The sequence below is a fragment of the Solanum dulcamara genome, chromosome 1, assembly GCF_947179165.1.
Source record: "Solanum dulcamara chromosome 1, daSolDulc1.2, whole genome shotgun sequence".
In the NCBI taxonomy this organism is placed as follows: Eukaryota; Viridiplantae; Streptophyta; class Magnoliopsida; order Solanales; family Solanaceae; genus Solanum; species Solanum dulcamara.
Window position 1 is genome coordinate 77,198,470 of NC_077237.1, and position 20,900 is coordinate 77,219,369.

The window sequence follows — 20,900 nt, forward strand, 5'->3', positions numbered from 1 at the left end:
AATATTAGCCTAAAACCATTTGCATGTAATTTAGCCAAATACTATGAGAGATGGGGCCAAGTGTGTGGGTTGGGGTCTACAGGGTGAGTGAATGTGAGGTTTGTTAGAGGATGGAAAGAACACGACCAATATGAAATGTCACTTGTTGAACTTATTTTTCCTACTTTCAATAAGAAGGTCATTTTTCTCATTTTTAAAAAATATATTTTCCGAAAGAAAATATTTTCCAAAAATTTTACATGAGAAAATTGAAAGATTATTGATTTTCCTCCGTACCGAACACACCCTAAATAGTATAAGGCACCAGTATTAATCATAGAAGATTGTTGCCTAAAAGTATGGCTCAATTACCTGGACTTTGCTATGCATTAAGCCACCTAAGAAATTCAGCATTTGGTACCCAAATGAGAATACATAAATGATATGTAAATTCAGCATTTGTGCAAACATTTTTCTTATTTATTTCCTAGTAGCCACTTATTATAGTTAACCCTAAAGTTTAATGTGATTTTTGATTCGAAACACAGCTACAGAATGAAAAGAAACAATTTTGGTATCAAAAGTTCCCTCAGGCCTCAAGCCCTCTACCATTTCAACCATATAAGTTATCACAAAGACGTGCTGCCGGTTGGAAGGTGACATCTAAAGTTCCAATAATAGATGGAAACTCTTTGCAGCACATCTTGCCTTCAGAGGGAAGGCAACAACGACAACAACACACCCAATTCAATCCCACAAGTGGAGTCTGGATAGGGTAGGATGTACGCAGACCTCACCCCTACCTTCGGAGGGAAGGCATATGTCCATATTTTTTATACACTGCAAAGTGTTGATATCATAATAATGAGTAGCTTCACACCATAATGAAGAAACCTCTAGCATAGCTCATTACTTTCCTGCAATATACTCCACGATCAAAAATTGATGCCCCAACAACTAGCACATACATAAAAGCTTCACTGAATGATTAAACTATGTCTTCAGTGGAGCCGCCTTCTCTGTGTCAGATATCCGAACAGGAGGATTAGAATGTGATTTGAATCGGCCTCTGCCTCCACCATCATCCTTCTCCTGTACAACACAAAAAAAATGCTTTGAATGTCATAGGCATCAAGTGTGTCTTCATGAAGCACATAGTGAGACAACTCCCAAAGCCGATATGGTGAAGATTAGCTACCTTTTTCTTGACAATCTGAACCACGTCTTCATCCTGGAGCAGATGACTGAGACCACAATGCTGAGTGTAGTGCCTTGAACTCGTGCCCCATACCAAGACATACTTCACATCCTTGACAAGGCTCCTATGTATGTGATTACAGAAATCTTCTACAGTACAGCCACCTCTATCCTGAAATCATAATTACATGAAAAAGATTTATCAACAAAGTACGGCGACAAGAAAGAAGGATGGAGGTGGAATCTGTTCGAAGAACTGTCTTTAACATAACAAACTGCCCCAACCAAAGACCAGAAAATGGGAATTGTTTCTCCAGTAACAGAGCACAAGTGGGAAAATCTTTAAAAGCATAAAGTGATACAACATACAGCAGAGAGAACCACAGGCTCTGCGAAATCTGGTTGCTGGCCTTGAGGCTTTGTATAAACTCAGACAAGACCCATTGCTTCCCACATTTTCCCAAGTAGTCTGTCCAGATTCAGCAGTTCCAAATTCAATAGCAATATTAATATAAAGACAAGGCAATGGGTTAGAAGATTTCTGAAAAGCGTATTAGCAGGTAACGATAGTTTGGACCCCATTCCAACACAAGAACCAGCACACTCACGTGTCCAGGATTCACATTCCGCAGTATTCAATTTCCCTTTGGGTCTTCAAGCTAACTTTCACAAAGGAAAAAAGAAATAAATGCAATTACTGAGCCCAGAACCCATATTCACAATGAAGCAATCCAACTTGGAAGTCATACAGCTGCAACCATGTTGAGCGAAGGGGTGTCAAGCGACACCGCTTCATCGAATTTTTTTACTATATATATATATATATATATATATATATTAATACTATGCATAAAGAGATATATTGAACGAAACGGCACTGCTTGACAAAAGATGCCTCTTGGAGTGTTGGTTCAGTGTCGTCCGGTTTTGCTATTTGAGGTTGGAGGCTCGGACCTCAACCTAAGCACAAAAATATAACATACTATATTGCTTAAAATTGGGGTCAAGTAGTGTTGAACCCAAGACCTCTTCTAGCTTAAAACTAGACTAAACCAATGGGTCAAGAATATATCTTACTTATAATGTGACAAGAATGTGCCACCAAAACTTAAGGGCAAGTTTTACAAAGTGGTGGTTAGACCGGCTATGCTGTATGGGGCGGAGTGTTGGCCAGTTAAGACTTCTCACATTCAAAAGATGAAAGTTGCTGAGATGAGAATGCTGAGATGGATGTGTGGGCACACCAGGAGCGACATGATTAGAAATGAGGCTATTCGGGACAAGGTAGAAGTGGCCTCGGTGGAAGACAAGATGCGGGAAATACGACTGAGATGGTATGGACATGTGAAGAGGAGAGACACAGATGCCCCAGTGCGGAGGTGTGAGAGGCTGGCCATGGATGGTTACAGAAGAGGTAGGGGTAGGCCGAAGAAGTATTGGGAAGAGGTGATTAGACAGGACATGACGCAGTTACAGCTTACGGAGGACATGACCTTAGATAGGAGGGTGTGGAGGACCCACATTAGGGTAGAAGGCTAGTTCATAGTCTCGTTATTCTTCTCTATTCATAGGTGTAGTAGTGCATTACGATCTCTTGCGCTTTGACTTCTGATTTCTGTTATTTCTGTTATTATTTATTACTTTCTATGCTTTGATTACTCAATTTTACCTGTGACGCTTTCATTATTTATTTAATCGTTATTTGTTATTAGTCTTTATTTATTTGTATTTATTTGTCATCTATTCGTTATTTGTTTGTTGTTTTTCTCATAAAACTTTTAATATTCTATTCTTATTTAACATTTTTTATGCATTTATGCTTTTACTGAGCCGAGGGTCTCCAGGAAACAGCCGTCCTACCTTGGTAGGAGTAAGGTCTGCGTACATTCTACCCTCCCCAGACCCCATGTTGTGGGATTTCACTGGGTTGTTGTTGTTGTTGTTGTATAAAAGTGATAATTAATTTTTTATCCTTTCTTCTATAAACATGGACACCGCTTACTGAAAATTCTGCATACGCCACTGCATACAGAACCACACAAAAAGAAAAGATTGACATTGTCACTGCCAAGTGTATTTTAGTGGACAATCCCAAAATTGCACATCCAAGACACTTAAATATGCTCTTCATTGCAGTCACTAATTATCAATATGCAAATGCAAAGAAACAGAAAATTGTAATAAAGATAGCACCTTGCTAAAACATTAGACTAGATTAGTAAGCTTTCTGATTCATCAAAAAACTTGCTATAGCTGTTATGTTACTTCTTTCAGTATTCAAATAACTATTGCACATAATACCTTCAAGTTGCAACTAATGACAATGGAATTTGGCTGTCGGGCTAATCTGTCCACATCATCAATACCGACAACATCTATCTTGTTGTAGACATATATACACTTAATGTATTTACGATTTCCCTCAATAACATCAATAGGGTCATCCACTGTAGCATCTTCATGAAAAAAAAATCTAACAAGGTGAACAAAGAATATAAAGTTACAGAGGTTTTGCACATATAAATGGGGAAGGGGCAGATGTAAACTTGCAAACAGGAATCCACAAAATGTTAGTAGAATCAGCACTTTTGTTTGTGAGAAAATATAAGTTTCTACATTATGTTCTGCAGCATATTACGTTAACAGGGAAAGAGTACCTCAGCATTGTGAATCTTGTATTCATGAAGAATATGATGACAGAGCTTCTCATCAATATGCGTCAGATGCAGTGTGCTGTTGAAAGAAATTCCCCCCCGTCTTTTTCTTCTTGAAGTACATCAGCAACCGTTTGGAATGTAAATTATATCCATATTTGAAGTTGTCAAATCTGAGGGGAGCATATTGCCAATGAATGCATGCGTGCAAAAAACTAAAACAGCACTTTAAAGAAAATCTCAGGGATTCCAGACAAAATTTCGAGAGGAAGAAACATTTTCAAACTAGATTTGAAACAGTGTTACCTAGGGCATAAACTCCATAAGTGTCTCATAATATCAATGCCGTGGAAAGTAAATGAAGCAAGAACCCAGCCACCTAATAACTTGAGGACGAATGTCAAGGTGTACTCTGCTATAAGGTCATCCCATATAATGTTATACAGTACTTGTGTTGCCAATAATTGAGAAAATCCGCCAGAACAAATGATATTTTCACAAATAAAAAAAATAGAGAGACAAAGGAGATAAAGAAAATAATGTAATAAGAATGAAGGAGCTAAAATGACAACATAAATAATGCACAGAGTAGATCACCTGAGGAGGTCGTTTATTTAATCGCAGTCCCACAGCTTCCAGCTCCCTTGTTAAAATTTGTCGATGGCCTTCACTCTGAATTGAAAAGGGGTGTGTCACCTTTCAATAGGAAGCGCAAGAATATGAAAATTCTAATCAACAATAGTTTAACAGCCAAGTCAATAGTTTGTTGAACAGCTACCAGGGGAACAAGACGAATTTAATAGTTAAAGGAAGTCCTCAAGACACAAACAAAAGGTACAACTAACCACCAAATTTCCGGACTCCCAACATATACAGCGAGACAAGCCGTTACAGCTTTGCTTCATCATTATTAACTTCATGAATAATTGTTGTGGATTAAGTACAACATATATTATTGTTTCTTCCACTAAACAATTAGTCAAGTCTAAGATGGGCATGACATAATCAAGGTCACTGTACTAGACATTTGACTCGGTAAGCATATAAGCGCATATTAGAGGCAAGCTTATCATATTTATTTGATTTCTTTTGATGAAGCGCTTATCATATTTATTTAATAGGTACAGCAAGTTAATAATATTGCTTTTTCTTGCCGCATTCCATGGATCTAACTTGTAGGAGACCCTCTTATAATATGGCTGACACTCACAAAAATAGAATCTATCCGTAAATCACAAGACTGTTACAATTAGGAGCCTTAGTTCCCGAAAAAATCTCAGACTTGTAAAGATTATCCACCAATCACAAGATATATGTGCTATATCTACAACAATCCGAACAATATCACAATCACAAAGTAATAAGATGAGGCCTTGAAAGTTTCTAGTATTTTAAGCATGAGAGGATTGAAAGGAGGGGCTACACATTAGATCCTGACACTACTAAAATGTTAGAGGGATTAAGCAATATCAAAGAATATCATAACCGAAATCACCCAATCACAGAACAATTACAACAATATCTAATAAGTTCTATCAAAACAGACATCTACTGAATGATTTATATCTAATGAAAACCAATGTTGTCAAGGGCTCATTTTAGGCGCGGTTAATCTCTGAAGCTCAGAAAAGCTCTAGGAGGGCGCTTCATCTCGTTTAAGGGTGCTTCTCTATAGGCAAGGCACTAAGGCAAGCACCACATTGCTCATGAATTCTATCTTGAATTGAGCAGTACTAAACGATAATTTTAGTCAGCAAAGAGATGTATTAATTGTTAGGGAAAATATTATGAATGAACTTGTTCCTTATTTCTTGCATTACAGATCTATTTTTTTCCTTCATAGCACCTTTTCTAACTAAAGCCCATCCTTTATAATTGTGCTTTGCGCTTAAAGCCCATAGACCTGGAGCGCTTTTTAAAGAGCTTTAATAAAACCTATACTGTCAAAGTATCAGCTACAGTGACCAACACTCACTTTTGAAGCATCCAGAACCATCAAAACAATGTCTGATGACTTGGAAACAGCAATGACCTGTCATCAAAGAGAAATTCTTCAGAGGCTCTGATCATCAAGATTATGAGATTCAGGAACTGTATTTTATCCATTCTTTGCCAAATTGCTAAACTAGCATCAACAATTACCTGCCTACCACGCCCCTTGCCTTCAGATGCACCTTCAATGATACCCAGAAGATCAAGCAATTGAAATTTGGTATCATTGTAGTGTATAATACCAGGGATGCAAGTAAGTGTAGTGAACTCATATGATGCAGCTTCAGAATGTGTTCCTGTCAGCATCGTTAGGAGTGTTGACTTTCCAACACTATAAAGACAAAAACCAAAGTTTTTAGGGGACCAAGAGTTGCAGCTAACATACTGAAAAATGAAATTCTTTACGACACCCAAAGGGAAAAGGCAAATACACAACAAGCAAACACTTAGAACCACTTTTTCCCATAATTACCAGATCAGCTGTAGTTAAATGTCACTGAGTTAGACTCCCATCTTTGGCCTTGCCAAAAGAAATCTCACATAATTTTTTTCAGAATTTTAGGTTATTAACTCAACTTATTTCACAAGTAGGAGTAAGGCTGCATACACACCACCCTTTTCAGACCCCACTTGTGTGATTTCACTGGGTATGTTGTTGTTTTTTAGGGTAGAAATCAGATGATGTTTATCAGCAAAAGCCAAAAACTGATTTAATTCCATAATCTAGCACACAATGCTTCAAAAATATTTTACTTTGTAAAATTAACCTGTACAGGCTAATATCTTCTTTTCCCTTCTGATGAAATTAATGGCATCTAAAACCAAGAGGAGGAGAAGTCAAACCTTGGAAATCCTATTAGTGCAACACGTCCATGGCCATACTTTGTGACTTCAAAACCCTCTCCAGCTCCACTAGAACCCTGTTGCATCAGCATAATCAGAAGGTTATTATTATCTCTCTATTAAAACAAGAAACAAAGACGGATAGGAGAAAGCCGGTTTCGAGTGGACGTGAACTTTTACATCATGAAATCTAGAGGTAACTAAGTTAATGGAGAATTCACTGCACCAATTAACAGTCGGAAACACCAAAATCACATACTTTAGAGGGCTCAAGCAGTTGTGTCCTCAGCTTTGCTATCTTAGCCTTCAGCTGACCGAGATGATACTCTACACATCTAAGGTACAGTATATCACTAAGATTCCGAGGAAATTTGGGGAAAAGGTTGACATACAGGCAGGTTTATTCATCACAGATAAAAGATATAAATAAAATATACCACACTCATTTGTATGTGAGAGGATACATGGAGTAAGCCTGTACCTCATAGCACAAAATACATGTACAGAGGAATTAAGGGCAGAGAAATGAATCATCACGAGAGACTACGAAGCTCTAAAATAATTGCTCTCAAACTAATATCATCCCATGCTAAACCATAAGGGATGTTCTCATCCTTGCAAGATCCATCTAAAGTTCATACTTCTAGCACAAGTGCTTTCGAATTTCAACTATCCAATGGAGAGAGTAAGTGTACGCAGACCTTAACACTACCTCGTGGAGGTAGAGAAGTTGTTTCCGAAAGACCTTCGGCTTAAGTGCATTAAACCCAAGTAAAAGAAGAAGAAAACAATGGAGAAAGCATAGCGGTCAATAAGAAAAGAAAATCAATAATAACAACAAAATAGAGTTATAATAGAAATACAATAAAAAGCATATGGCAAGAACTACAAGGGTATGATTATTCCTACGACAGGCACTAAACCTTCGCAAGGCAAGACAACACTCTATTCCTACAAAACTTCTACCCTAATACGCGACCTCCACTGTTTCCTATCTTAAGTCATTCCTCGGTAATATAAAGTTGTGTCATGTCCTGTCTAATCAACTCTCCCTAATACTTTTTCGGCCTACCCCTACCTTGTTTAGAGAGGAGAGATTAAATTAATTAAGATGGTCCATCATGATCAAGCGTTATGGTGGTTGTGGTTCAACAATAAGCATTTCCATCACAGGCCAAATCCTTCGATAAGAGCTTCCGATAATATTTCGAGTTCTCGTGCCTGTCCTATCAGTCAAAATAAGTTCATTTTAATGCCTTTTGGGTGTATCTCTATGAATTATTAAATTTGAGTTAGGTTTTACTGTATCTGTAGCAGTAAGTATTTAATGATTGAGTTAATTATGATGTGCTGACATGCAGGGGGGGGGGGGGGGAAGAAGTCCACAGACCGCAAAAATAACACGCCCCTTATACTTTGCATAGGAGGCATGAAACAAAGCACAATCATCAAATAAAAATAGAAAGTTGTAGAAGCCATTAGTGACCGAGTACAAACACCAATATTCCACACATTTTTCTCTCTTTCTCTTAATTTGAAGACACGATCAAGAATCTATGCTCCTTCAGGCAGCACTGCTTTGATAAGGTTTCAGGAGGACTCAGGAGGAAAAGAAAAGGTAATGTATCTCTTGACAAGGTTATGCTTAATAATAACGTGAATGGCACTTCAAATAAAATTGTAGATAACACAAATATCAAATAAAAAGGCTTTAGTTACATGACTATGACAGTTACCAGTTGCTTTATTCTTTTGTGTACGAGCCATCTCAGCTTCTATTTCTTTAATCTTTTCTATGATCCCCATGGTTCCTTAATTTTCCTGCAATGAGAAACAAAGAAAGATAAGCTTCAGTCAAGAAACTGTCTCATCGACAACGAGATACTCACAAAAGTACCAACCAGAAAAAAAATTGAATCATGTTTTCCCCCAAGAGACGCATAAGCAAAAAAGACGGAGCTAGAGTCAAAGATACCATACTATATTGTCTTCATCAAAAATAAAAGATACCAGGCTATTTTGTAAGTTCAAAAGAGCACATGGACCAAGTACATCCATGTAACGAGTATTTGATAATGAAAATAACAGAGCTGATGCAACCGACTTCGAATGCTTGGACTTGTGATTCTTATATTATAAGAAAAAAATTCCCAGAGAAACATTCATAAAATTGGTTTGTAATACTAAAGGTAGATACTACACCATAACAAATTTGTGAACCATTATCACATGACAAACAAATCAATCAATCAAATAGTCCACGCCTCAATCCCAAAATAGTTGGGATCAACTATATCAATCCTCTATTCCTTGCAAAAATCACAAGAACTATGATGAATCCAAGTTGAATCTTTCACTACCAATCAACCAATAGATAGTCTATTGGCTCAATCACAAACTAGTTAGGATCTGCTATATGAATCCTATGTTCCTCCGTATCACATGAAAAACAAACACTGGAAATTAACTTGTAAACATCACAACAACTATGAGAAATCTTCGTTGAACACATTAATCCATTCAGAGTAAAATTCTGACAATCAAATAGAACTGGTGATCGTTCAATTGAGGAGCAATTTTCAGAATGCAACATGTCGTGCATTTGACACTGTTGTTAATGTGAAAAAATCAAAGCCTCAATCAGAAAATTACGAGCAAATTTTAGGATTCGAATCATTTGCAAGGTTAAAACACTATGAGAGCAAATTTTAACCCTAGATATCGGCGTATACCTGAACGACGAGAAGATATTGTATATTCCGGCGACCGGACCTGCGACTATATGCGGCGGGTCGTGTGTAAGTAGAAGATAGTGTATGTTCTACTAGAAAAATGGAGAAACAAGGGTGGTGCAAATAAGGTGGGATCAAAATGAAGAGTTCTTCAACTTAGAGGACCTGAATTTAAATTTAAATTTTGCACACTGATGCTTAGATAATTACACTACATGATCAATGAAATGCCTTTATTCGGGTATTCACCATTTCAGTAAAAATCAATTCAAATTGATAAAAATTTAATTAAATTGATTTTTGTTTGATCTGATTTTGCATTTTTAAAAATTAATAATATTTCATTTTATTTTAATTTTATTAAAAAAAATAAGAAATAATTAAACCAAATCGATAAATTATATATATTTTAAAATTTTAAAACTGAAAAATATTTCTCAAGAATAACTTATATTTTCTTAAAAATTAACTTTCTTGGTACCAACCAAACACTTTAATAGGTAGTCTTGTATTAGCTAATTTTCCTTATCAATATCATCATTATTTCTCTCCTATTTTCCTACTTTTTAAAATTTATTATTACTTATGTATTTTCTTTGTTGCTTTAGTTATTGCATTATTTGTTATTGCTATGTATTTTGATATGTTTTACTTGAGTAGAGGGCAGGGACGGAGTCAGATAAGGTCGAAGAGTTAATCCCAAGCCCCTTCAACGAAAACTTACATTATTCATATATGATTAAAAAAATATTATGTATATATACTAAATGTGAATCTCATTCAACTTATTCGTGTGTTTACTTATTTATATTTTGAATCCGAAAAAATCGTGACTCCAACACTGATCAACAATCTAGCAAAAACATTCTCTCTATTTATTCACAAGATAAAAATAAAAAATGCACACTATACTTTTCAAAACCCACTTGTAAAATTACTCAAAGTCACATTTTCTATTGTCATAAAAATCACTTTTAATAAGTTATGTTTTCCCCCAAGACATAACAGAAACCAACCGTTTGTGGAGTCTATGGGGAGTTCAGCAGCTTTATCTCTTTGTGTGAATCAACCTTCACAATTGTGGTGCAAGAATTGGAAGAACAGCAAACCCTCTTCATTCTTTTTCTCACACACCAATAAGCGTTCTCTCACTTGCTTTTCTTCACAGAAAAAAATTGGTTTCATGGACCAAATTCTTGATTACATTGAAGGTTTGTTTTTTTACTTCCTTACTTCAATTTGTGTTAATTGGACATTATTCTTCACTTACTTAGTAGCGCGCTTGTTATAAATGCTCCTATTCGTTATTCATTTTTGAATGATTCATTTCAACTAGCAGTTTAATGTATGCTTGAAAAAATTGGGGAAATTCAATATTGAAACTTTTAATTGGGGTATATGGACAGTCGTGAAGATTCATATAGCCGTCCCCAACTTATTTGGGATTAAGGCTTACTTGTAGTTATTGTTGTATTATTGTTATATTAAGAGCCTAGGAGGGCTGAGGCTGAATTCAATAGATTCTTCTTCCAAGAGTTTTAGTTAGTTTATAGTGGTGTCAAATGAGCGGGTTGGCCTGAATTTGAGCGGGTTAAATTGGATTGAGTTGATCAATAACCCGTTCAAAAGCTACTTGGGCTGAAATGGGCTCAAATGATGGTCATAACCCAATCAGCCCAATTCTTACTAAGATTTAATTTTTTATTTGTTCTTTTATAAACTTTTATACCTAATAAAATTACTATTTTTCTTTATTATGACATATCAAATTAAATCAATGTCTTTTTAAAAATATTTTGACAAATTTGGACTACGTATCAACCCAATTTTTGATGGACTGAAATGGGTTGAGTTAATAAATGGTGGGTCAAGACCTGTCCAAACTTGAATGGGTTGGGGGTGTTGAACTTGATTTTTGCATCCCTAACCGTTTATGTTAAACTGGAGAATGTCGGGTAGAAAATTCAAACTGATTCCATATGCCGGTATGGTCCAGTATATAATTAGCAGTTGATGCATCCAGCATATAAGCACTGAATGCACATGCATTCATTTCTGTATATAATAAATCTAAAGAAAGATCTATGACGAGGTGCACCTACTCCTTTTAAATCTTGGATCTGCCTCTAGTTGCGATAGCTCTATGCTTGATGACAAACAGCAAATCCTCTAGTTGAACTTTGATGACAGGTTTTAGTTTAAAATTCTCCCAATTTAGGATTTATACAACTCTCATTTTCCATTTTTAGTAATAGTGTAAATGTAATCTTTCTTGCCTTAAGGATTCAATACACCAGTACATTTGGTGTACTGCAAAACGTCTGATGCAAGGCCCCCTTTGCATTATCTGTCTATCATACTGTGTTCTCTGGTCTCTGTGTTAAAGCTACTGATGAGTACTTCCCACTTTTTTCTTGATAGAAATTTAATATCTCTACTGGCTGATGATGGCAACTCATAGTTTCATATAACGGTTTTTGCTCTTCGGGTTGAAAATATCATTGGTATCATAAACATTCATGATTTCAATGAGAAAATCTTTAAACTTGTTAGGCCTTAAATGATGAAAACACGTCATTTAAACGAAAAGAGAAACAGAAAAAGACACTTAACACCCAAAACATAAATGCTTATTACGCCAATCCTTCCCACTAAAATTATGTGATATGATGTAATCTAATTTATCTCAAAGTATGCTCTGATCAAACAACATTTCCTTAATCATTGACATTTTCATCCAAGTATGCCATTGATTTCAGGCGGTCCAAAGTTAAGGAAATGGTATGGGGCACCCGAGCTCCTCCCAAAAGATGGATCCCTTTCAGAAGAAGATATGTCTTCTGGTAGCTGAATTTAGTAATTATTCTGCATGTGATTTCTGCTCTAAAATATTATATCAACAAATGTGTTTCTTTTTTCTCACAAACAGAAGAAGATGAAGTCAGAGATGCAGTTTTAGTTACCGATGGAGATAATGAGATTGGTCAGGTTCGTATATGGTAGCATCGGATATCTTGCACTAGAATCTTTATGTCTTGTTGTTTACAATATGTGCATTTGCAAGCAATGGGCAGAATTTATATTATGTCACTGAAGGTCAACTGAAATGATGTTAGTCATCGCTTGTCTCATCCTTTGTCAACTTCACCTATACATGATCTTGGACAGATGATTATATTGTCATTGATAATCAAAAGAACTCGGATCAAAGCTCTGGTAAAGGATAAGCGGGCTGCAATGGAAGCTTTTGGTACTTATGTTGAGGTTGGTGGCATTTTGTACATTTTTTTAGTATCATAGAATTGGTAGTATTTTAATACTTAATGTTCCTAAGCTGCTATGAAGCCAATAGCAGGTGATGCAAGGGACAGATCATTGCTAAAGAAGGCTCTAAGTGGTGTTCGTGCAGTGATATGCCCAAATGTATGCTTGTTCTTATCATTATTCTCCGTTATCAGTTTTTGCTGTGATCCCCAACAAAAATACTTACGCGTTAATCTGCATATGAATCTATAATACATCTGTTTTGTTTCCTAACACTGCTTTCATTGTTTGGATTTATCGTGTAATCTTGTTGCATCTTATTCTTGTTAGCTAATTATTTTTTCCGTAGCTTATTTAGGCACTTTCTTTTCTATGTGAACAATTATTAGTTAAGAAGCGCAGGGCGCTGCCGACGTCGCATGTCGCCTTGGCGCTTGGCATGTCGCCCGGCCGATGCGCGTCAGGTCTCTTACACTTAGCTGCATTTGTAGGAAGGTTTTGTATCAAATATAGAGAGTTGGAAAGGTTTACAACATGTGATCCTATTATCTCAGGTAGTCCTCTCGCATACATTTTCCAGGCAATGGCAATTTTCGAAGGCATAATACATAAAAATGCCCTTTAACTTGACTTCAACTGGCATATGTGCCCTCCAACTTTGAGTGTGCAAAGTAGGCTTTTAAACATGTATAAAATTGAACAAGTAGACACACACGTCTTGCATGAAAATTCGCATCCTACATGGTGTCCTACGTGTATTATGCCACATAGGATGTGTGTCTACTTGTTCAATTTTATACAAGTTTAAGTGTCTACTTGTGCACACCCAAAGTTGGAAGGCATAGATATCAGTTGAGACCTAAGTTAAAGGGCATGTTTTCGTATAATGCCATTTTTGAATGGTTTTATGTTTCGATTTAATGATATGACGACATTGCAGCTGTCTGTTTATAGAGGTTCTAGCGGGGTTCAAGCAATTGTTACTGCCAATGCAAGAAAACAGGCAGAACGAGATGAATCACTGGTTATGGCTTCGGGAATCCCTTACACCATTATTAGAACTGGCTTGTTGGTAAATGCACCGGGTGGAAATCAAGGTTTCAACTTTAAAGAGGTAATCCTTGTTTGTGTAGCTTCTTTATTAGGTAGATGGTGTCGAAATCACCATCTGTTTAATGCTCTTTTCTCGCTTGCCAATTTGGAAATGTCACTGGCTGTTTCCAAAGGAGCATAATGTCATACAACTATTTTTCCCAAGGTTGAAACCACCACAAATGAACTATAAGGTGTTCCTTTAGTGCAAAATTATTCACAAATCGAATAGAAAACCTCTGTACTAATTTTCATTGTTCATGTTAAGAAATTCCTTACCGTTGCTACTCAACACTGTAGTTGTCCACTCGAGTTTAGTTTTTACATTTCGTTCAAACACAAAGTAATGTGCCCATGAAGGACCCCTAGAATTGATATACAGATGATAGTCGAATAGCTATCTTTTTGTTGGAAATTCCTAAAAATCCAATGTTTCCAGTTACCACCATTCCAACCATTGCGTTAAGCATAGCAGCTTATAGGAAAAACTTAGCATTTGAATATGTTTTTTGGTGAATGGTTTCCTTTGTTTTTAAGCAATTTGGCTTGCTATGGTATTCACTTAAAATCATTCGCAAGAAAGTTAAATTTTGTAAAATCAGCTGGTTCTATGATCTTCATGCCAGGGCTGTGCATCACAAGGAAAGCTGAGCAAGGAGGATGCTGCTTTCATCTGTGTAGAGGCGTTTGACACTGTGCCACATAAAGGACTGATATTCGAGGTTTGTTCCTCGATTGGCCTTTAATGTTCTAAGATTCTATAGGTGCGCTCCACAAATGAAGAGTTTACATAGGTTGGTGACTTATAACTCCCTATTCTTGATGGAACGAGAGTGTTGGCCTTATGGAAAGGATACTCCGACTCTAACCATGAGGTTAGGGGGTCGTGTCACCAAGGGGGTAAAGTGGAAAAGTTCCACTCTTGAACTCTGGTGAAGAAGAGTTGGTGGTATTTAGTGGTATGGAGTTCATATTTTGAATATAAAAATTATAGAGCCCTTTATTTTGACGTACCCTACTCCCCCCCTCCTCCTCCTCACCCCTCCAAAAAAATAAGAAAAAAATAAGAATATATTAACCTGAAAGCTACAGAGGGGTCTTCCTACATATGAATGTTCTGAAAAATGTCTTCTGGAGTGGTATCAACTGATGCTAATGTTGCTAAAGAAAGCATCAACAGTTGATCGCTTGTGTTGGAAAAAAGAATTATTCAATCTGCAGTGTGCCTATTTGGAACTTTTCAAAGTTACAATCAAATACTTGTTGGATCACGTCTATTCGGAGAAGAAGTAACCAATATTTTTTAGTTCTTCATTTCAAATCTCAGTCACAGTATGTTCTTATGTTCGAGAGATGATCTTCATCATCATGGGACTTTCTTGTTGTGAATGCACTTCCCCTCTCCATTAGTTGTTAAATAGCTAACATCTTTCAGCATGTCAAATAACAGGTGGTCAATGGTGAGGACAAGGTCATGGATTGGAAAGAGTGTTTTGCAAACTTGATAGATAAATCAGAACTGTAATTTCTTTTGGATCCATAATTGGTAGTATATTCTTTTTTTCTCGATTACACGAAAAATGTTAGTGTTTGAGAGGATTTCTCTGATATCCAAACTGCTTGTTTTCTGTATGTAAATATGATGCTAAAAGAGCCATCAAAAGAAAAGCCCCCTGTCTAGTTGTAAAGAACTTCAATAGAAAGAAAAGGTCATGACTGGTGGTGAAATGCAAAATACAGATAAGCAGTCTAACGCGATTCAAGAAAAAGCACGCAGGAGTGTATAATAAGCATCCTCACGCTGTTTCAATGAGTTCAGACACCACCATTTTCGAAATAACAGAGAAACAAATTCATGATACAATGATGGATTCCAAAGACAAGAACAAAGAACAAAGGTATATATGCTCTTCTTTTTCAAGTAAGAAAAAAAACTGGGAGGGAGGCTGGTTCATGACATGAAAGTTAGAACTCAAACAAGAAACTATAAGTCTTTTATCATCTCATCATGTGTACATTTTTCAGAGTTTAGTGGGGCTCTATATATATTTTCTTCGCGCCCACTCAAACAACTAAAGACAGAACAAGAAACTCTACAGTAACAAACATACAAGGAGAAAACTACGACTTGCTAAATATGAATTTGAGTCCAATTGTAGAAGCAGATAGAAGGACACAAAGGAACACATGGCCAGATAGGATTTATTTTCAAAATATTATAGCGATAAGCCTAGGTGTCCATTCCTTTCTGCTTAAACCCATTTAAAGAGAGCTGATTTACTTAGAAACAATCAAAGGAGAAAGTTGAACTTCAATGCGGTTAATTCAGCTGGACCTAATTCTCTTTTGACTGTCTCTTTGATCTGCTTGATTAGCATTTGTTGATTCACACTTGGAGAAAGCCTCCATAGATGAGGTAACAGAACTGGAGAGATCAGCATAGAGATCAACTACTCTTCTAATATTGTTATTTAGCTCTCTAATAAGACCAACATTTCGAGTCAAGTTATCTGGGATTGCTGACTCGTGGTTCTGGTTGATCTCGTTGATTAACAACCTATTTTGATCAAAAATGTTCTGTACTTGCACAAAATTCTTTTGCAGTGTCTGAACTACTTTGCGGTCAACTTGAATTCCATTATCGGTGCACGAGAATACAACATCCTCCATTTCAATCACCACTAAATAAAACCAGAAATAGCTATCAAATACTGCATATAGAAACATAAAGTTACCTTAGACCAACAAGTTAAACTATAAGCCAAAATGCACAAGCTTCATAATGGAATACACAAACGTCAAAAGACAGACAATAGAAGACCTTAAAATTTTTGTGGAGTTAATGGTAACAACACACCTAACTAAAACTTTTTCGAGAGTTTCATACCTCAACTATTAGTTGTTCCCTTTTTCTACTTGAACTATCACCATCTATTCACCTAGGTGTGTTCTAATACATAGATAGTGATCTGATGATGGTTCGAGTAGAAAAAGGAAACAAATGATAATCGGGTGTGAAACTCGTGAAAAAGTGATAGTTTAGGTGTGTTTATGACCTTTATTTCATTTCGTGTCAGAAGGATATCATAGTTGCCAGTCAAGCAAGCTTCAATACCAAAGTAGCTTGGGTAATTAGGTCCATTTCATGTCCAACACTATTATACATAGTGTGTGCGATTATGTGGGTAAGTTCCAGGAAATCAGTATTTAGAAGATCCATACAACAACAACATATCCAGTGTAATCCCACAGAGAGATTTGAGGAGGATAGAGTATACACAAACCTTATTTTTACCTTGGAGGTAGAGAGGTTGTTTTCGATATACCCTCGACTCAAGGAAAAACTATTCAAAGCAGTTCAAAAAAAAATAACGACAATGAAAAAGTCACCACACAAAACACTCTGAACAGTAACTACAACAAAATATAAGACAATAATTGAAGTAAAAGAAACAACAAATAGAAACACAAATCAAAGTGCAAGAAACTACAAAAAGCTAATCCAGGCTAAAAGTTTTGAAGTGTTATGTTTAACTATCAATTTATCATAATCCTTCTCTTCAGAAGCTCTATCTAGGGCAAAAAGCACTAGTAAATGATTTCTTTCCCCATCTGTAGACAAAGTTACGATACTGGTGAGAGTTTTCAGAATTATCTAATAAAAAAGCTCAATCTAGGTCTAAAAATCCATTCTTTTTGTATAGAGTAGTGAGAGTTAGATAGAATTTCTACAAAACAAGGATAGATTTCAAAATTTAAAGGTCAAAAAAGAAAGATGATTTACCCATATGAATCTGAGAATCCCCACATAGCCCCAGAAACACAGAAAGAAAACATTCAAATTTTAGTTTAGAAAAGTTTAAGGAGGAGAGGATTACCTTAAAAATTTGACGATGAAGAGTTCGATTGTCCCAATTGCTGCGGTCGTCGCTCTCACTCGTTTACGTAGATTGTGGATTACAGGGAAAAGGATAAATAAAAGGGAAAATTAATAATTAGTTAAATAACATTTTTATCTTTTTCGACTCATCAGCATTTTTTAAAAATTTTATTTTGGGAAAGATTCATGAGAAAATTGAGTTATAGGTGACAAATAAGTCTTTAATTAAAAAAACTAACAAATTGATCAAGTTCAAGTTAAAATATTTTTAATTAGGTGATTAGGTTAAATAGGGGTAAAATATAGTTTTTAAAACTTGTTAATCTTTTTTAAAATATAATAAAGTTTCAAACTCTTTTTTCAAATATATTCAAATTCTTGTCAGTGGACTTTTCAACTTTTCTTCTCCAACTTCTTTGATCTTTCATCTCCGCACTCTCTCAAATCTCTCTCAAAACTATTTTCTCTTCTTAATCTCTATTTCTTTCTAGTTTTTCTTCTCCTTTCATCTCTGTCAACATTGTCGTCATCATTGTCTTCCTTTGTCATAATTAGGGTTTCAATTTTTAAAGGAAAATTCTCTTCTTTTCTCTTCGTTGTTAGGGCTTTTTGTTTTTAAAATGAAAATAGTTATTTAGGTTTAAATAGAAGAAGAAGAGCCTGTATTTCAAATATTTTTGTTGTTATTGTTGTGGTTTTACATATTTTTGTTGTTGTTTGGTAGGTTGCTTGGTTGTTGTACTTAAAAAATATTGTTATTGCAGCAACTTAAAAACTTGTGTGCTTAAAAAATGTTGTTGTTGCAGCAACTTAAGAACTTATGTGATTAAATCACACAGTTGTTGAGGTTGTTGTAACAAGTCTATGAACAACTGAATTTTTTTGAAGTAACTGCTGAAATAGTGCAGAAACTGTTGAAACAACCATTGAAGTTTCACACAACAATTGCTGAAATTGTTGTTTCTCAACTTCAACAATTGCTACTTCTCAACTTCAGCAGTTGTTTCAGTAACTCAACAAAAATTTCAACCAACTTTAAATTGTGAAAATGGTGATTTAGGTTTAAATAGAAGAATAAGAGTCTGAATTTCACATATTTTGTTGTTGCATGCCCTAATAAATAGTGTATTTGTTGTGAATTTCAAATATTTTTGTTGTTGTTTGGTGGGTTGCTTGGTTGTTATACTTAAAAAATATGTTTTTGTTGCAGCAACTTAAGAACTTGTGTGATTAAATCACATAATTGTTGAGGTTGCTGTAACAAGTCTATGAACAACTGAACTTTTTTGAAGCTGCTGCTGAACTAGTGCAGCAACTGCTGAAGCAACAATTAAAGTTTTCCACAACAATTGCTGAAGTTGTTGCTTCTCAACTTTAGCAACTGCTTTAGTAACTCAACAGTTTGTTTGAAAAATTATTTCATGTATTAGTTTGAACAACTACAATAGTTTATTTTTCATATTTATTTTGAATGATTGGTTAAATTAATTAATGACTTCTTTTTTATTTCATGTGGTGCAGATAAATGACTCACAAAAAAAGAAAGACAACTGATGATGCTACTGCTTCTACTACTCCTAATAGATATACTAGAAGGAAGAGACTTATGACACAGAGGCAAAAAAAAAAGCCTCCAAAAATAGCACCAATAGATTGTCCGCACTTGCTGGATAGGGTCATGCCCTTCCTGAGAGTGAGGCAACTCTAAAAGCTCAAGAAAAAGAAAAATTCATGTCACAAGAAGATGAAATATTAAGATTAGAAAAATCTATAAAAGAAGAAGAAGGTGAAAGGGATGCTTCTTCTAAGAATATAGAGGGTGAAGGTGATGAAGATGTAGAAGATGGTGAGGAGGATGAAGGAGCTAGATATAAAGAGAGAACAAAGTTTCGGCATGATATACATGTTCCAGAGGAGAGGGGAACACCAGATTCTGCCGAATTCTCTCCAGTCAAATTTTCAGGTGTTGATGCCTTACATATCAAGCTTGTCTGCTATTGTCACCATAATTACTAACCATAAAATTGTCACCAACTTTCAATTTTTAAAACTCTTGTCACTCTTTTTAAATTTCAACACATTTTTGTCACCCTTAATTAAATGTCCCAAGATTCATCCTCTCTTTTCATGTGAAAGTTGATTTTCTTCCCTTTTTTAAAATACAATGAATTCAATAAAATATAGTAGCTAATTTTTCATTTATTTTTGTTCTCAAATCATAATATCTTTTATTTTTTCACCACAACTTAATTTCATATATACTGTTATGATATCATTGACCGTTGCTTCAATCATTCAAGGAGACCTCCATGATATCATCAGAACATATCTACTGTCACGACCCAAGCCTAGGGCCTAGACGTGACATGGAGAATGAGGAACCCGAAAGTACCTCAAACAAGCCTCTTAGCATTCTTTTAGCCTTTCATAGGTAATGATGATAAAGAAACAAGCGGAAATCATAATAGTAAATCTTCAACTTACATATGTCCAACAATACCTCTAACTATTAGATTTAACGGGGCTAATACAAGTCCCTAGCTCACCCTCAATCATAATAGAAGAAATGCCATAGTAAAATATCTCAACATATCATAAGCTAGAAAGATAAAGGAGTATTGTTCCCAGAACATGGGAACTCACCAAAAGTAGTCTTCAACGAAATCTCAACTAGCCACGTGGAGGAGAACGAGGAGGAGCATCAGTCCCTACATGGTGATATCATGTAGGCAAAAGAGTATGCGTTAGTACTTTTAATGTACTAAGTATGTAAGGATGCATGAACATTGAGGAAACATTATAACATTTTTGTAATATGGAACATAATGTAATGCATGCATAATAAATCATATAGATATCCTTTAAAATATTTATTTTGTGGGAAAATAACCATAACCGACATTTAAGACCATGCGAGCTATTACATGGAATCCAACATAACCCCCTACATTGGCCGGGGAGACTACTTGCCAGGTAGAACTTCGTCAACTTCATTCATTTCTTTAACTTTAACTTTAAGGGCTATTTATGGATCCATTAGCCTAAGCCTACAAGAGCTCCTATGTTGGCACATAGTTAATGAGACAAGGGGTTGCTACTAGAATTCCCTTACCGAATCCCACCTCAATGCCCCATTCGGTGCTAAGTCAATCCCACGGAATAGTTTAATACTTCAAAATATTCATAGCATATAACTTGAGAAATTCAAACATCATATTCGGTAGAATAACTCATTAAAACATTTAATAATTCAAATATGCAAGACTT

At 35.6% G+C, this 20,900-nt stretch overlaps 2 protein-coding genes and 1 pseudogene across 7 annotated transcripts; 1 reads left to right on the forward strand and 2 right to left on the reverse strand.

Moving 5' to 3' along the window:
- Window positions 1-632: 632 nt before the first annotated feature.
- On the reverse strand, window positions 633-9,585 carry LOC129903672 (developmentally-regulated G-protein 2-like; annotated as a pseudogene).
- An 819-nt stretch (window positions 9,586-10,404) lies between these two features.
- LOC129903735 (uncharacterized) lies at window positions 10,405-15,421 on the forward strand. Of its 2 annotated transcripts, XM_055979296.1 has the most exons (9): window positions 10,406-10,608; window positions 12,157-12,240; window positions 12,327-12,385; window positions 12,566-12,661; window positions 12,743-12,820; window positions 13,153-13,215; window positions 13,602-13,775; window positions 14,380-14,475; window positions 15,204-15,421. In XM_055979296.1, the coding sequence occupies exons 1-9, from the start codon at window positions 10,428-10,430 to the stop codon at window positions 15,276-15,278; spliced, it is 906 nt and encodes a 301-aa protein (XP_055835271.1). In that variant the 5' UTR covers window positions 10,406-10,427; the 3' UTR covers window positions 15,279-15,421. The 2 variants fall into 2 exon arrangements, with proteins under 2 accessions (XP_055835308.1, XP_055835271.1); XM_055979333.1 differs by lacking the exon at window positions 13,153-13,215 and having other exon boundaries at window positions 10,405-10,608.
- Window positions 15,422-15,718: 297 nt separating this feature from the next.
- LOC129903881 (protein ELF4-LIKE 3-like) lies at window positions 15,719-17,797 on the reverse strand. 5 transcript variants are annotated; one of them, XR_008770389.1, is made up of 3 exons: window positions 17,632-17,797; window positions 17,038-17,097; window positions 16,425-16,464 (listed from the first exon to the last, which is right to left on the reverse strand). XR_008770389.1 is itself a non-coding variant. In XM_055979559.1 (2 exons), exon 2 carries the CDS (start codon window positions 16,421-16,423, stop codon window positions 16,079-16,081), a length of 345 nt encoding a protein of 114 aa, XP_055835534.1. In that variant the 5' UTR covers window positions 16,424-16,464; window positions 17,632-17,735; the 3' UTR covers window positions 15,719-16,078. The 5 variants fall into 5 exon arrangements, 4 of the variants coding, with proteins under 4 accessions (XP_055835534.1, XP_055835596.1, XP_055835405.1 ...); XM_055979559.1 differs by lacking the exon at window positions 17,038-17,097 and having other exon boundaries at window positions 15,719-16,464; window positions 17,632-17,735; XM_055979621.1 differs by lacking the exon at window positions 17,038-17,097 and having other exon boundaries at window positions 15,719-16,434; window positions 17,632-17,734.
- Window positions 17,798-20,900: the final 3,103 nt, after the last annotated feature.

What these genes read in the sequence shown, in the direction of transcription:
- LOC129903735 (XM_055979296.1), top strand. Translation starts at nt 10,428, where the DNA reads ATGGGGAGTTCAGCAGCTTTATCTCTTTGTGTGAATCAACCTTCACAA. An exon ending in AGAAGAAGATATGTCTTCTG is followed by an intron (nt 12,241 to 12,326) that starts GTAGCTGAATTT and finishes TCTCACAAACAG; the next exon opens with AAGAAGATGAAGTCAGAGAT. An exon ending in ATAAAGGACTGATATTCGAG is followed by an intron (nt 14,476 to 15,203) that starts GTTTGTTCCTCG and finishes GTCAAATAACAG; the next exon opens with GTGGTCAATGGTGAGGACAA.